The sequence below is a fragment of the Bos indicus x Bos taurus genome, chromosome 10 (assembly GCF_003369695.1).
Source record: "Bos indicus x Bos taurus breed Angus x Brahman F1 hybrid chromosome 10, Bos_hybrid_MaternalHap_v2.0, whole genome shotgun sequence".
Lineage (NCBI taxonomy): Eukaryota > Metazoa > Chordata > Mammalia > Artiodactyla > Bovidae > Bos > Bos indicus x Bos taurus.
This window is the reverse complement of record NC_040085.1, coordinates 46,491,653-46,507,997: the sequence shown is the minus strand read 5'-3', so window position 1 is coordinate 46,507,997 and position 16,345 is coordinate 46,491,653. Positions and strand designations below refer to the sequence as shown.

Genomic DNA, 16,345 nt, shown 5'->3' with positions numbered 1-16,345 from the left:
GAAATAGTCACTGGCATATAGCAAGTGCTCAATAAATTTTATTGAACAAATAAAGAGTAATCTGTATGGAATTTATTTTTTGTGTATATAGTATGAATAGAAATTTCACCTTTTATTCCCTCATGGAAGGCTTGTTTCTCTAACACCATTCATTGAATAGTCCATCCTTCCACCACTGACTTTTTTCATTCAGCCTTTATCAAGCTGAAGTAATTTCCTTTGCACCACTGTCTTTATATATTCCCATTCCCCTGCCTCTGTGCTAAAGTTTGCAGGAAGGTCAGCCCTTCACATACAGCAGTGGGAGTGGGGGTGACGAAGAGCTAGGCCCTGTTTATGGAGAGCGCGTTTCTGATGGGTCAGTCAGTAAACATTTAAGAAGCACCTTTTATGAACCAAATGCAAAGACAGACCTGAGTCCTCAAAGCCCTCAGAGGATTTTCTGGTTGACATTAAAGCTGTTATAACTCAAGGCAGAATGTAAGTGTTGAGCAGGCAATGAGCTGTTTGCTGAGGACACAGAAACTGGAGAACACAGTGGTTAAGTTTGTAGGCGTCAAGTAAATTAAATCTGTCTTTGCATCCTGCCTCTGCTTCTCACTGGGCTTTATATCTTGAGCAATTTACTTATCTTCTCCAACATTTAATTTCCTTATCAAAAAATGTGAGTGATGGTAATAATGCCTGCTTCAGACGTTGTTGATGGAAAGAATGTACCCTAAGGGCGTAGGTCAGTGCCTGCAAATACTCACTAATTCTAGTGTGCATGGAGAAACTTTAGGGAGGAGATGATATTTGCCTGGGTCTTGCAGCATGGGTTAGATTTTTGTAGCAGGGATTGAGTAGGTGGAAAAGGACGTGCCAGACTAGACATAGAATCAATTAAAGCACAAACATGAAGGCCAGAAAGTATAGGGTGAGTTCAGCGAGCAATATTCCAGTTTGAGTGCACTGTAATGATGACAGGGAGGAATCATGAAGAGACTGGAAATGTAGGTTGAGCCTAACTGCGGTGGATTAGCAGCAACAACCCGAGAAAACATCCTTTATTTCTCAGCTCCTGATTCCTCGATGGCTCCCCATTGCCAATGCCTCTGGCAGGGGTTTCTTGAAGACTCAGAGAGGAGAGGGGCAAGAAGGGCAGCTCAGAGGCTCCCTGGAGAGTCCTGGTCAGTGCAGGTGAGGGTCCATGTTCCAGGGCATCTGAACTTTAGGAACATGTGTTTGTGTAATGTGCACCTGCGTGTGTGTGTGTGTGTGTGTTTAATTGAAGCCTCCTTTATTTTTTGTTTTGTTTTGTCTTAGAATTGACACAATTGGTAAACAAATCTTTTTTTTTAAATTTTATTGGAATATAGTTGATTGACAATGATGTGTTAGTTTCAGGTGTACAGAAAAGTGAATCAGTTATACATCTACATAATTCCCTCTTTTTAAGGTTCTTTTCCCATGTAGGTCATTACAGAGTACTGAGTAGAGTTCTCTGTGCTACACAGTAGGTCCTTATTAGTTATCTATTTAGTATATAGTAGTGCACATCTATCAATAGGAACTTTTTTTTAAACCACTTTCTTTTTTTAGCATCAGCTCTGTGTCAGATGTGGAGCTGGGTGCTTCTGTATACCGGCTTACCTCACAGATACTGAAGGTTGGGCCCCAGACCACTGTAATAAGCAAATATTACAGTAAAGTGAACCACATGAACTTTTTGGTTTCCCAGTGCATATAAAAGTTATGTTTATACTGGAGTCTATTAAGTGTACAATAGCATTATGTATAAAAAACTGTATGCTGCTAAGTCGCTTCAGTCGTGTCCGACTCTGTGCGACCCCATAGACGGCAGCCCACCAAGCTTCCCCGTCCCTGGGATTCTCCAGGCAAGAACACTGGAGTGGGTTGCCATTTCCTTCTCCAATGCATGAAAGTGAAAAGTGAAAGTGAAGTCGCTCAGTCGTGTCCGACTCTGTGCGACCCCACGGACTGCAGCCCACCAGGCTCTTCCGTCCATGGGATTTTCCAGGCAAGAGTACTGAAGTGGGGTGCCATTGCCAAAAACTGTATAGACCTTAATTAAAAATACTTTATTGCTAAAAACTGGTCACTAACCATCATCTCGGAGAAGGCAATGGCAACCCACTCCAGTGTTCTTGCCTGGAGAATCCCAGGGATGGGGAAGCCTGGTGAGCTGCCATCTATGGGGTCTCACAGAGTTGGACACGACTGAAGCGACTTAGCAGCAGCAGCAGCAACCATCATCTGGGGCTTCCCTGGTGGCTCAGTGGTAAAGAACCTGTCTGCCAGTGCAGAAGATGTGGGTTCCATCCCTGAGTTGGGAAGATCCCCTGGAGAAGGAAATAGCAACCCACTCCAGTATTCTTGCCTGGAGAATCTCGATGGACAGAGGAGCCTATCAGGCTACAGTCCACGGAGTCTCAAAGAGGCAGACATGACTAAGCGACTAAACAACAACAACAGAAGCATCCTGTGAACCTTCAGTGAGTTGTAATCTTTTTGCTGCTGTGGAGGATTTAAAATATTGTGAGAATTATCAGAATGTGACACAGAGATACAAGGTGAGCAAATACTGTTGGCAAAATGGTGCCGACAGACTTGCTCAATACAGGGTTGCCACAAACCTTCAATTTGTGAGCAATACGGTATGTGTAAAGCACCATAAAGAGAAGTGCAGTAAAACGAGTTCTGCCTGTACATCCTCTGATTGTTTAGCTGGAAACATTTCTCTCCCTGGATATTCCTGTTCAGTGTATGGTCTTTTGTCCCAGATACTGTGTCCATCCAGGGAAGCTTAGAGGACCCTCCTTCCTGCTTTCCCACCTCACCTTCCTCTAAAGTCATGGAAGAGAAAAGACCAGGCTTAAGACGTGGGGCCCCAGCAAACCGTTTGTAAAAGAAGGTATTGCCTGCCAGTGTTCTTCCCTGCCTGGCCTAATTTGCAGGCAGCACTGCCGAGATAGGCTGTCATCACAGGGAGGACAGAGGCCACCCTCTGGACCTCAGGCTGGTGTGAACAGAAGAACCTAGGCCTTGTCATCAAAGAGACATGGGTTTAGGTCTCACCCCTGCCAGCATCAAGCTCTTGGGTGACCAACTGTCCTGGTTTGCCTGCAAATGAGAAGGTTCCTGACACATGAGACTAAAACCTAGGAAGTTCCAGGCCAGCTGGGACGGGCTGGTTCCCTCTTAGTCCTGTGGTCTGAACCTTTCCCTCACCCCATCCGCAGATGGCCGGTGCATCCCGTCTCTGGGTGGGAGGGGAACCAAACATCACTTGCCTGCTCCCCTGTTGTGCGAACTCGTGCACTTCCTGTTCCACGTGCTGCTTCCCTGCCAGTGGAGACAGGTCTCCCTGGCTCACGGCTGCGCTCCTGGAACCTAGCACTGGGTCACCGCTGACGTCGAGGAGTGCATGAACAGCGAAACTCTAGGAACCCCAGTTCCTTCGTCTATGGGGGTAATGACTCTGAGGGTTGTTTCTGAGAATAACGAGCTAAGCCAGCAAAAGCCCTGATGCCCAGTATGCTCTTTTTCTTCCTTGCCAGAGAATGCCCGCAGATTGGGATTCCAGTTTATCCATCCTTCACTGATGTTTGTATAGTCCAGTTATGAGTGGGTACCCAGGAGATTCAGGGGGCTGGTTCTTCTTCAGTAGAAGTGGGGTGATCTTTAATATAAGATAGAAATCAAACCAAATTAGATTACTTTACCGCAGAAGCCAGTTTCAACTGATCCTTTAGAATAGTATAGTTCTATGATTATATATTACTTCAAACTTAATAGAAAAAAATTGATTAAAATGTGTGCCCTGTTCATATCTGGCCTGGCTGAATGCCACAAGACACATTAATTGAAAATGAATTTCTCCAAACCCAATCAAACATCATGAAGATGAAAAATGTACCTTTTTCCCTCCGTTCCTTCATTGATTTTTCATTTTCCCCACTCAGAGCTTCATTTAGCAATTTTTCAGTTTCGTTTTGTTGTGGCCTTAACTCATCCCTGCTCTCCCCCCAAAATGAGATAATGTACCCTTTTCCGTGTCCTTTTTAAACTGTCCTTTGATGCTGCATTAGTGCAGGGCAGATCCATGTCTTGTCATAGGTCCCTGCGTTGTATCATTTTTTAAGAAAAGAAGGTAACCTTATTTTTAAATTCTTTCTGTGGTGGTTTTTACCAAAGGGAATGCACTTAAAAAATACATAACTCTGAAATTAAACTGTTATAGCACTTATAAAATAGAATTAAGAGAAACTGTAGCAAAAAAAAAAAAAAAACACCTTTTCAGAGGAAGAGTATTAGATATCAGTTGTTCTCAGTTTTCATGGTGAGGTGTTTGGGCATCAGGCACGATTCCTATTTTGTTGAGAGAACTGGAGAAAACTATTTGCCAGATCACAGCATGTTGAGCTGAAAACTAGGCTGGGTTAGGACAAGAGGGAGCAAGGGGAGGTGATAAAAACCCCAGGTGAGTTCTAGAAGATTCTTGCCTGTCCTGTGCCAGCTGTAACCCAGTCAGTCCACTGGGTCTCTGGGTAACTGGAGGTTCATTGTGGGTAACAATAATAGGGATCTTCAGTCTATTTTTCTGTCAAATTTTCAAATAATTGAACAGCATGCATTTCCCATGAAAAGTCAAAAAAGACTCATATTCAAATATCGTATTGCTTCTCTTTGACCTAGAATTCAGAACTCTGGTTCTCTCATTTTGATTAGAGACTTTGATTGGCAGGTATCCATTTTTGGTATATTTTCAATGGGAAAATGACTTCTTTGTTTACCAAGGTGGTTTAAAGTAGAAAGTTTTTTTATTTATTTGTTTGTTTTATAACTTGCTTTATTTTTAACATCTTTCATGTCAAATTAGGGTTCTATAACATTCATCTTAATGGCTTTATGAGTCCATTAGAAAGAGTAACAGAAAGAGGTACTGGTGATAGAGGTTTGGAAACTTTTTATTAATGTGTTGAGTTTCATGATAAGCACACACACAAATACAAACCATCACACTGATTTTGAATAAAAGTGCTTGGTTTACTTTCCTTGGCTATTCTTAAAATTAGAATGAAAACAAAACAAATTTCAGAGGAAATAAACAATAATGTCATAAACTTAGTTTGGATTAAAAGAATCTAATTTCCTTACTCTTAGAAAATTTTAAACAATTTAATTCACTGTGACAGTCAGTTTTAATGTACCTTCTATATCATGCTCTGTTACAGTGTATCTCCTGTTTTATGAAAGGCATTTGCAGATGTATGTATATTATCATTTTCCAGCTGGTAAGAGAAAACACCCTAAAGCATAATCTCTTAAAGAAAAAGTATCAAGTGCTATCTAGTATTTAATACTTATTTGCTGCTGTATTTCTTATATTCATTCACTTCTCTCCACATCGCCAACCTCCGTACTGAGTTATGTTTCATGAGTCTTGCACAGTCGGGTACTATTCACATTCTTTTAATTATAGGCTATATCACATTCTGACATCTAACACGAAATGACCCGTGTCTTTCGTGTCTGTCACCAATGTGAAAAATTCCAGGAAGCTGACAAGCCTTGCAACCTCCGGGGGTTGTTGTGAATCCATAAGAGGACCTTACTGAGTTTTTGTATAATTTCATTTTAGTATGGTTGACATACAAGGTCCTTTTTGATAGAAATCGGGAGGGATCCTTTCACTATAGGAATCTGTTTCCAAAGCAGTTTATAAAAATGTGTGGATGGATAGCAGTGACTTCACTTCCTAAGAGGACTGCTCTTTCATGTAAGATAATCGATACACTAAGCCTCTGTACCATGTGGGCTTGCTGTCTGTGCAAGGGGAAGATCTAAACACACCGTGGTGGTGGCAGTGATGGTTCCTGCCAGGGGTTTGCACAGAGACAGATGTAACGGCAGCCTGGAGGACTTGGCAAGAGCTAGCCCGGGAAGTGACTGTGGAGTACTCCTGCGGGCAGATTTCCTGGTGGAGAAGCGGATGGAGGGTGGGAGGCCCTGCCTGGTGAAGGCACCAGCTGGGGCAGAGGTCCCACTGTGTTCACAGCACTCAGAGGATGGAGTGGCTTCTTTGTAGGGTTCATTGTGGGCCAGAGCTGGCAAGAAAGGAAACTGGGGAGATAAAGTGGGACCACAGCAGAAGCATCTCATGTCCACACTAGGGAGCTGGAAACATTAGACCGCTTGGGAGGGTTGTTCTGTTTTGTTACTGTTTTCTTTTATTGAAGTGTAGTTTATTTACAATGCTGGGTTAGAGTCAGGTATACGGCAAAGTGATTTGGTTATATATAACCAATTCTTTTCTATTATAGGTTATTACAAGACGTTGAGGATAGTTCCCTGTACTATACAGTAGGTCCTTGTTGGTTATCTGTTTTATATATAGTAGTGTGTGTGTGTAAATCCCAAACTCCTAATTTGTCCCTCCTGCTTAGAAGCTTGGGAGGGTTTTTGAGTAAGAGAGCATCTATAAGTAGAGCCTAGAAGTGGACTTGGTCCAGGTGACTCCAGTGTGTGGCTATAGTTGAAAGGGATTGCTTGGCTCCAACCATCTATCCAGGTAACTCAATTGTGGCTAAAGAAGAAAAGCTGTTACCGTTTTAAAAACTAGATGACCCCCTAAACCCGCCTTATATCAAACTGGCCTGTTCCTGCATGATCAGTTAGGCTACAAGACATATATTCAGTTTGAATTACAAAAATTAAAAAAAAAAAACAACTTGCTAATGAAGACAAAATTAGACATCAGTTCAGTGAGTTAGCATCAAGTAAAAGGTTCTAGATTTTACCCAGATGGGTTTCTTCCCTTTGTTCTATAAGAGGGTTTACTGTTTGATTTTTTAGATTAATTAATTGATCTCTGGCTGTGTCAGGTCTTAGTCGAGGTACTCAGGATCTTCACTGTGGTGTGGGAGCTTCTCTCTAGTTGTGGCTTGTGGGATCTCTAGTTGGGGCGTCTGGGCTGAGAAGCTGTGACCCATGGGCCTAGTTGCTTTGTGGCATGTGGGATCTTAGTTCCCCAACTAGGGATTGAACCCATCTTCCTTGTATTGGAAGGTGGATTCTTCACCTGTATCATCAGGGAAGTCCCCCTGCTGTTTGATACTTAAATTTAACTGTTGCAACAAGATGACATTCTTGGGTAAGTAAGATAGAAGCACTTATTTTCCAGACTTCACCTAATTTCTTGTTTCTTAATGTTTTGACTTGAGCCTGGTAACTTGGGTCATTTACCACCACCTGGTGACAGCTAGATTTAAATGCAGTTTTGTGAAGTGTACATAAACCTCTTAATGGTCAAATTTACAAACTGATATGAGTCAAGAAGTGAGAGCAAATGTGCCAAATGGGTTTCACTTGCATACTGCCTGCATGGTTCCCTGGATTTGGGGATGCCCCCAATTTTGGGGTGTGCTTTGGATCTTATATATTTAGCAAATCTGTCTTGGTTCCTCTGGTCCTCCCAGAGTCTCTTCCAAACAACTTTGTTTCTGAAGTCTACAGGGTGGATTGTTTAGAAGTAATGGATGGACAGATTCTTTGATTCATTCATTCAATGTCTGAGAATATGAAGCTGATCAAGGCCTTTACTCTCAAGAAGCTGACAGTCTAGGGAGGAAGAAACACCAGTAATAACATAGTGGTAGCTGATTTTTGACAGTTTCTGTTACTATAGGAGTAAGATATAGGAGACAATATGTCAAGGCTCTTTGAAGTTGGCAGTCAGAAATAACAGCAATTTTCACACAAATGTGTGATTTAGATATTATGGAAAAGAACCAAAGGCTTGGGAGTCATATGTTGGCTAGAATAATAGCAAACCCAGATACATGTGGGCATGCGTGCTTAGTTGCTCAGTCATGTCCAACTCTTTGCAACTATTGGACTATAGCTTGGCAGGCTCCTCTATCCATGGGACTTTTCAGGCAAGAATACTGGAGTGGGTTGCCATTTCCTTCTCTGGGGGATCTTCCTGACCCAGGGAGGGAACCTGTGTCTCCTGTGTCTCTTGCATTGTGGGCGGATTCTTGACCCGCTGAGCCATCAGGGAAGTCCCATCCAGACACATGAGAGTCTGCTTAGTTTAGAAACTGGATGACTTACTTGGGAGAAGCCATGAGGTGTGCTTCAGGAACAGACATCTGTAGGGAAATAACTTGAAATTAGAAGTTGGCACCCCTTGTAGGGCATGAGGGGCCTGCCATGCACTGCCTGCCAGCCTAAGCGTCCTTTGTCCCTAGTCTGAACACGTCAGCTCTGACCACAGAATATACTGTACAGGATGCTTCTCTGAGAAATGCTCAAGGATGAAAGCAAATGAGTGTGCACGGCTTTCATTTTTAGTGCAAGAGCACAATCGCTTCTTGAAGCATTAGTTGCTGAAAAACTTGAGCCCTGTCATCAGAAGCTTCAGATCCCTTACATTCTTCCCACACCCATTTTTTCCTCCAGAGCAAGGTGCCTCCTCACACTAACATTAGCCCAGAAGTCTCTCCTCAGCTCTCTTTCCCTAGATGATATCTCTGTTTTGCATTGATTTCTTTTTCAAACTAAAATCTAGGGAAAAGGTGAGTAGAATAATCTCGGTCTCTTCCTATGAGCTGTTCCTGAGGGCATCCGTAACCCTCACTTCTCTTGATTCACTGACTACTTCAGAGCTGGTGCACCTGGTGTGTGTGTGAAGTCACTTGTGTTATTTGATGACATATTACCCCTGACTTTGGAGTATTTTAGTTCACTTCAGTACACATTTTGCCTATCATTTAAAGACTTTAAAAGTCAGCTTTTAAGAATTTTAACAATATAAGAAGGAATGAAAAAGGGACACGATAAGGGTAATTTCTGCAAATTTTCCTACAAAAAGTGAAGGAAATGTAAATAAAACAAACTTTTGTTTTGCCCGTAATCCTACCCTAACTGCAGAATGATTTCATTTATCTAACTGCTCTTCCAGCTTCTACTTTCATCGTTGTAAACTCTTGTTTTTCTATCCCTTGAGGCTTTTTGTAAACACTTTTCCATTTTGTAATAGATTTGTTTTTAGTGTTTGTGTAATATATTCCATCAAATTGATATTCCATAATTTATTACCACTTCCTTTAGTGCTGGACATTAAGGTTATTTCCATTTTCTCTCTATTATAAATAATAGGAGTAAGAACATCTTTGTATATATAGCTCTGTTCCTACATCTGAATTATATCCTTAGGATAAATTCCCAGGAGTGGGATTAGTAGGTCAAAGGGTATGAACAGCTTTATGGCTCTTAATATTTATTGCTAAATTGCCCAAAGGGTCATTCTAATTTACAGCACCACCTGCAGCACACAAGAATCGCTGTCTCTCCCAGCCCTTCTAGCACCAATTTTCTCAGTCGGTAGTTTCAGGCAAATTTAATAGATATGAAAGGATAACTAGTGACTGTTTTTAATTGTTAAAGTTTTTTTTTTTTTTTATCAAAATTGAACATTTTTCCTTAAGTATGTTTCTTGTGTTCTATTTTGTATAAATGGTTTGTTTTTCATGATGGAGTATTATATTTTTTGACACCAGGTGGAACTTAAAATATTTTATCACAAAAATGTCTAATTCACTCAGGACAAAGAGGGTAATAATGAATCATTGCCTAGATTCAACAAACAGCAAGATTTGGCCACATTTGCCTCATCTCCACCTTCTTTTCCTTTTATTTTTTCCTTTGTGGAATTATTTTAAAAGGCAAGTCCCAGACATTCTACGTGTTTCACTAGGCATCTCTAAAGCATGTGTACTTTTTCCTTCTGTAATCATAATTAGTTATTATTACATGTTAGTTTTCACAGCTAACAAAATCAATGATAATTCTTCGTCCCATTTGATATCGGTCTGTAATACCATTTTCCAAAATGTCTTTAAAAAGTCTTTTAATAGTACTTTGCTCCAATCAGCATACAGAGAAGTCCACTATACTTGGTTGGTAGGTTTCTAAAGTCCTTTGATCTAGAGCATGCTCCGTTTACTCCCCTCTCGCCCCCAACTCAAGTTTACCCCGACCTAGTGACTTACTGCAGGAACTAAGTCAGCTGTCCTATAAATGTTCCCACATTCTGAATTTGACTTTTTGTCTCCTTATTAGCTTGATTGGATTCTGTTTCAACTTTTTTTAGTCAGGGTAGGCAAGACTGCTTCCTGGGTGATTCATTTTGTACTGCTCCGGGGGCACATATTATCTGGTGATCCCACTTTGGGTGATGGTGAGGCTGGCTGTGGATTCAGGTGGTGACAGCCCTCAACACAATTATCAGGTTCCTCATCAGCTTTGCTGCTCAGCATTTCATCTGTCCATGAAAGTTGCTTGAGTCTGTTAGTAATATTTCCTAGGTATCACACAATGGTGATTTCCAAATTCTCTCCTTCCTTCTCCATTTATTACCTGGAATTCTTCTGTAAAGTAAAACTTCTTTCCTCATAAACTGGGACTTTTTCTTAGTAATCTCAACATGCAGTTTGTGCAAGTAAGGCAGGATAAATGCTTTATCCTTTTCTCTAAATCTTCATGTTTCTAAGTAAGGAGTTGGTTCCGCTGTCATTTCCAATTGTTGCTGCTTTGTTTTTTCTTTTTTAAGAATCATAAAATGCTCAGGGTTTTAAAATATATATATATATTCCCTGTGTTTTACTTAATTACACTCTTTTTGATGTACAAATTGTCCTGTCTTTGACCCAAGGGAGACCCTTCATGTCTTTGTTTTCAGGTAGAATAAGGTGTCTCAGGCTTATCTAGTATATTTTTAAAAAAGAAAACAAAAATTATGAGTTCATACTGATACTTTCATTTCAAATCTAACAAAACTTTTTTTTACCTCTTTGATTTCATACTCATATTTATTTCTCTTACACTAAAGACCTTGGTTCCAAATGTTATTATACAACCTATCAAATAGTTTCAAAATATAATACTAACATTACTATCCAGATTTTCCCAGTGAGTGAGAAGTTTTGTTGCAATTCTTTTTATCTTTAGAACGCATCCACTAAAAATATCCAGTCAAATTACCTTCTTCTAACAGTGCCTGAATTACTTCTTTTAACCAATTTGATATACAGTTAAGTTCCTTTATTTCAGTTTGTTTTCAAATTTTAGGATTCAGTTTTTCCCCCCTTTTTGGTTTTTATTTTTTGAATCTATAAAATGTGCTTCCAAGATTGAACCTGTGTAACAAGGTTATTATCAGAAAAGTCTTTCTTCTGTCTCTTCCTTCTAATTTCCTCCCTCTCCCTGTTGGTAAATATTAAGACTTGTTTGATCTTTGTAGTGTTTCTTTTTGCACATATTCATTCATACGTCTTCAGCAGTTTTACACCAAAATATTCATTCATATGTCTTCAGCAGTTTTACACCAAAGCCAGCATACCATACATTCTTTACGATATACTGTATCAGGGTTTTAGAGATCTTCACTTTTTCTTGAAGGTTACAAGGAAATCCATTGTTACGATGTACCATAGTTTTATCAGCCACTTATTGATGGAGTTCTGTCTTTGTGTGTGTGTGTTGCCTAAAATCCTATGTCCAAGTCATTTCATATTTTGGCTAATGTATCTATAGGATCTATTCCTCGAAACAGAATTGCTGGCTCAAAGGTTAAGTGTAATTGTACACTTGTACTTCTTTTACTTATTGCTAGAGTCCCTTCTGTAGGAATTGTATCATTTTGCACAGAGAGAGATTTTTTAAAAAGGTTCTGCAAATGCTCAAATTTCATATAAAAATTATTGGAAAATTAGTGCATTCTTCCAAATCACATATTATTTATTGAACCCACACTCTGTTCCCACTATTGTCCAAGACATGGCCTGGTACAGAGCACTCTGGTTCCTGCTTTTAGGAAACCTGCAATTTGTCCATGGAGACATGATTTGTGAATGAAAAACAAATGGTACTCCAAGATAGATATAGTATAAAAACAAAGGGAAAAAACCCAGCTCAAGTCCCTGTCTTTCAGAGGACTTCCCTGCTTGCTCCAGGCCTCATGAGTCCTCAATCCTCTGAATTTCATTATTACTTTCAGTGACAGTGACCTTTTTCCCAGAGCAAAACTTTTGACACTTAGTTGAACAAATATAAATATACAAACAGGACCAACAGAGCCGAATGTTGGAAATACAGGCTGTGGCATAAATTCAAGCTGAATAAATTTTTTATGTAGAGTTACGTCTGCACTTCTCAAAGCATCAGTGAAGTTTTCCTAAGGGTTCCACAGCAAAATCAGTGCAGAAATGTTAGGCTAAATAAACCTAATGAAACAGCTCCACAACCATGTTTGATGTCCCAAGCTTACCTGGGCACAGAACCCGCCTCTCCATGGAGCACCTCATGTTAATACTGTTGCACAGAACACAGAAGAACCAAAATGTAGTTTCTGTTTGAATGAAAGCCAAAGGCTTGTCTTCTAGTTGATTAACTTGTACAGTTCTGCATTTTTGATTAACAATGTCCAATTTGTTTCTTTCCAGATTGAATCACTAAAAAAGAAGGTGCAACAGAAACAACTCTTAATATTGCAGCTTTTAGAAAAGATATCTTTCTTAGAAGGAGAGGTAAGAAGCCATGTTTCTTCATGCTGGTGTCTTCTCTACCATTAAATTTTATGTTGCTGAGCCTACCGCTGACACTTAATTAAAAATATGGCTATTTCCTGGCCTTATAAAATTGATTGAAGGTTAACTGCCAACATTGAAAATGAGGTTCTGACAGCTAGTTTTTCTTTACCAATCTGACTCTCCTCATCCCCCCTTGCTACCCACCTCTGCTTTTTGGCTCCCATTTTTCTTATTCAGGAATTTTCTTAGCAAGTTGGATAGGCTGCTTATGAATACTGATAATTTTTTCCCCACATCTGTGTTGTGCTTTATAATTTGCCAAGTATTTTCACGTACATCTCTCACATGATTTTCTCAACAACTTTAAGAAAGGCAAGATGAGGTTTATTCTCTCAATAATAACAACAAAAAGGCACAGGGAAGGCAGGTAGCTTTTCTCAAGGTTACACAGTTCAGTGCCAGAGCTAGGCTGAGAGACAGACCCCTCACCCAGTACTCTTCTGTGACCTCGAGTCAACACACTTTAGAGGTGACTTCTTGTTTAATCACTGTCGTGTGCTACTCTTTGTGACTCAATGGACTGTAGCTCCTCTGTCCAGGGGATTGCCCAGGCAAGGATTTTGGAGTGGGTTGCCATTTCCTTCTCCAGGGGATCTTCTTGACCCAGGGATCGAACCCACATCTTCCGCTTGGCAGGTAGGCTCTTTACCACTGAGCCACCAGGGAAGCCCCAGAGGCGACTTAATTTCACTGAAAACTTCTATGATATTTAGTATTCATGACTTTATGGCCTTTTGAAAGGCATTTTGGGAATTTTGTGGAGGTTCCAGGGAAGGAAATTATGGAGTTGAAAGAACTTTAAGAGCTTAGGTGTTAATAGAAGTGGAAGCCTTCTGTTTTCTCTGAAGGCTTTTTATTAAGAACTTGGCATTGAGCCTCTTCATTTAAGGCTCCGTGAATCTCTCCTTGTCTGTGTCCCGTTTATAGTCCTTCCCCAGTGAGAGACAGCCCAGGAGAGAATGGTGAAGTAAGGACACAGGAAAGTAATGACAGTAATTAAGCTCCTAGTGTGTGTTGGGCGCTTTTACTTTCTGTATCTTTTGTATACCATAGAGGCTAAGAGTGGAATCAGACTTGCCTAGGATTGAACCCTACATTCTTATTAGCTGGGTGACCCTGGAAAGGTTTCTTAGAATTAGAACCTGAGGATGATAACGGCACCTACGTGTGTGTCCATGTGATGGGAGTGCATAGAAAGTAGCTGGCATGCCTAAGCAATCAATCATTTTTTCTTTATTAAGAGGGATGAGTTAGATTATATTTCCTCCATTTTATAGCTAAAGAAACTGAGGTTCAGGGATGTTAAGGAACCCATCCAAAGTGACAATTATAAGTAAGCCTGAGCACTTAACCACCATGTTTGTAGGGGTGGCAAGCAGGGTCTTTGTTTCCTCTGTTTTGGGGGGGCTGCCTATAAAAGTCATAAGCAGAAACCCCTCATGGCCCAGAGGGACCTGAGAGCAGACTCAAAGCCCATGGGCTCATTGTCCTGACAGCTGAGTAAGTGGACATTTGTCCTGTCCCCTGAGTCCAGCTCTAGCTTTATGAATGGAGACTTCTGTATCGAAGACTGTCCTCTGAGATCACAGCTCCCTGTGGAGGAATCACAGCTCCACAGTGAGAGTCAGAGAGAGAGTGACCTGGTGAAAGTCATGGGTTCCGAGAGAGGCTGGTTCCAGGAAGGAGATGCTGACAGGAGAGGCAGAGGGTTACCCAAGACCATGCCCACTCCCTCCCGTCTCCCCGGGCTGGCTGTGTTACCAAGCCGGCTCCCCTGCTGGGAAATTAGAAAATGCCCAAGGGGGGACTGTGCTTTGAGAAGAGCCTTACGTATATGTGTGCTTTTGATTTGGTGAACTCCTCTCTTCTCTTCATTTGGGTTGCCCAGACTCTGAGATGTGGATGTGAGTCTGCTAGTTTAGTTAGGAGGTGATCCCTGAAAGCCCCAGTGAGGAGAGGAGAAATGAGTCAGGGAAAGCATGAAGGCCTCTACCGACGACCTTACTGAGATTGCCACTGGGGACGGCTGCTGCTCACTTGCCCTGGGTTTCCAGGGGAGATGGCGCGCACTAGGTTCTGAGATATCCTTACCAGAAGGTCTGAAAGCTGGGGCATTTGTCCACTAACTCCCATCAGTAGTTGGTTGAGGCCTGCTCCAGGAGGTTGTGGCAATTCTGGCCTGCCCTGGGCAGAGGAAGCCCCCCAGGTAAAAAGTCATGAAGGCATGTCAGGAATTGGTGAGTATCCAGAGCATGGGGGTGGGGTGGCCGTGTCTGCCGTGTGCATCCAAAAAGTCATTCAGAATGGCTTGAAAACTATTTCTCTTTGAGCATTTAAACACTAATTTTAGATTTGGTTGATTAAATTTCCCTAAACTATTTAAATTCCAGTACAAATTTAGAATGCCGAATTCCTTTTGATCATGCATCTTAAACAACAGATAAACCGTTATACAACATGTCAAGATTTAATAATACATTTACACTTTAACTTATTCTAAAATATTAAGTATCTTGGGTTTAATTTATATCTTCATTGTTTGTGTTCTTGGTTTTTAAGATCTTCGAAAGGTCTTAGAGTTAACCTAAATGTCATTGTGACATTTTCCAGACAGTTGCACTGATCTTTCATATCCAGAGGACAAGGAATACCTTTTCTGAGCAGCAAAGCCTACAGGATGCTGACTCTTGGAGGGACACCTTCTTGCTTTATGGTATAGGACTAGGTGGCTTCAAGGTGATTCAAACTCAGGACCCCTTATCATTGGGCTGTACTGACCTATCTTTAGTACTATTAAAAATATGTATATTCCTTATTAATACTTTACCATTCTTTGTCAGACTAGGTAAAGATTTCACCTCTTAGGAGATGAGTTTGAGCTCTTGGTTTTCCTCTTCAGGTTGTGTGAGCAGTTGATGATGTTACAAACACACTGCTGACTGTCATCTCCTTTTCAGGCAAGAATACTGGAGTGGGTTGCCATTTCCTTCTCTGGGGGATCTTCCTGACCCAGGGAGGGAACCTGTGTCTCCTGTGTCTCTTGCATTGTGGGCGGATTCTTTACCATCTGGTGATGTCCACGTGTAAAGTCATCTCTTGTGCTGTTGGAAGAGGGTGTTTGCCATGACCAGTGTGTTCTCTTGGCAAAATTCTGTTAGACTTTGCCCTGCTTCATTTTATACTCTAAGGCCAAACTTGCCTGTTACTCCAGGTATCTCTTGACTTCCTGCTTTTGCATTCCAGTCTCCTATGATGAAAAGGATATCTTCTCTTTGGTGTAGAAGGTATTGTAGGTCTTCACAGAACCATTCAACTTCTTCATCTTTTTCTTCTATGGGGCATAGACTTGGATTACTGTGATGTTGAATGGTTTGCCTTGGAAACAAACCAAAATCATTCTATCATTTTTGAGACTGCACGCAAGTACTGAATTTTGGACTCTTTTGTTGACTATGAGGACTACTCCATTTCTTCTAAGAGATTCTTGCCCACAGTAGTAGTAGATAATAGTAGATACTAATAGATAATATGGTCATCTGAATTAAATCCACCCATTCCTGTCCATTTTATTTCACTGATTACTAAAATGTTGATGTTCACTCTTGCCATCTCCTGTTTGACCACTTCCAATTTACCTTGATTCATGGACCTAACATCCCAGATTCCTATGCAACATTGTTCTTTACAGC

General features: G+C 40.9%; 1 protein-coding gene across 4 annotated transcripts in view; it reads left to right on the top strand.

Annotated features, from left to right (window-relative positions):
• The window catches only part of MYZAP (myocardial zonula adherens protein), a 124,424-nt gene that overhangs the window by 75,023 nt on the left and 33,056 nt on the right, over nt 1–16,345 (top strand). For all 4 annotated transcript variants that reach the window (XM_027553898.1, XM_027553899.1, XM_027553897.1 and 1 more), the window contains one exon: nt 12,510–12,593. In XM_027553898.1, the coding sequence (XP_027409699.1) occupies nt 12,510–12,593 (84 nt within the window). The remainder of the gene's footprint in view (nt 1–12,509; nt 12,594–16,345) is intronic.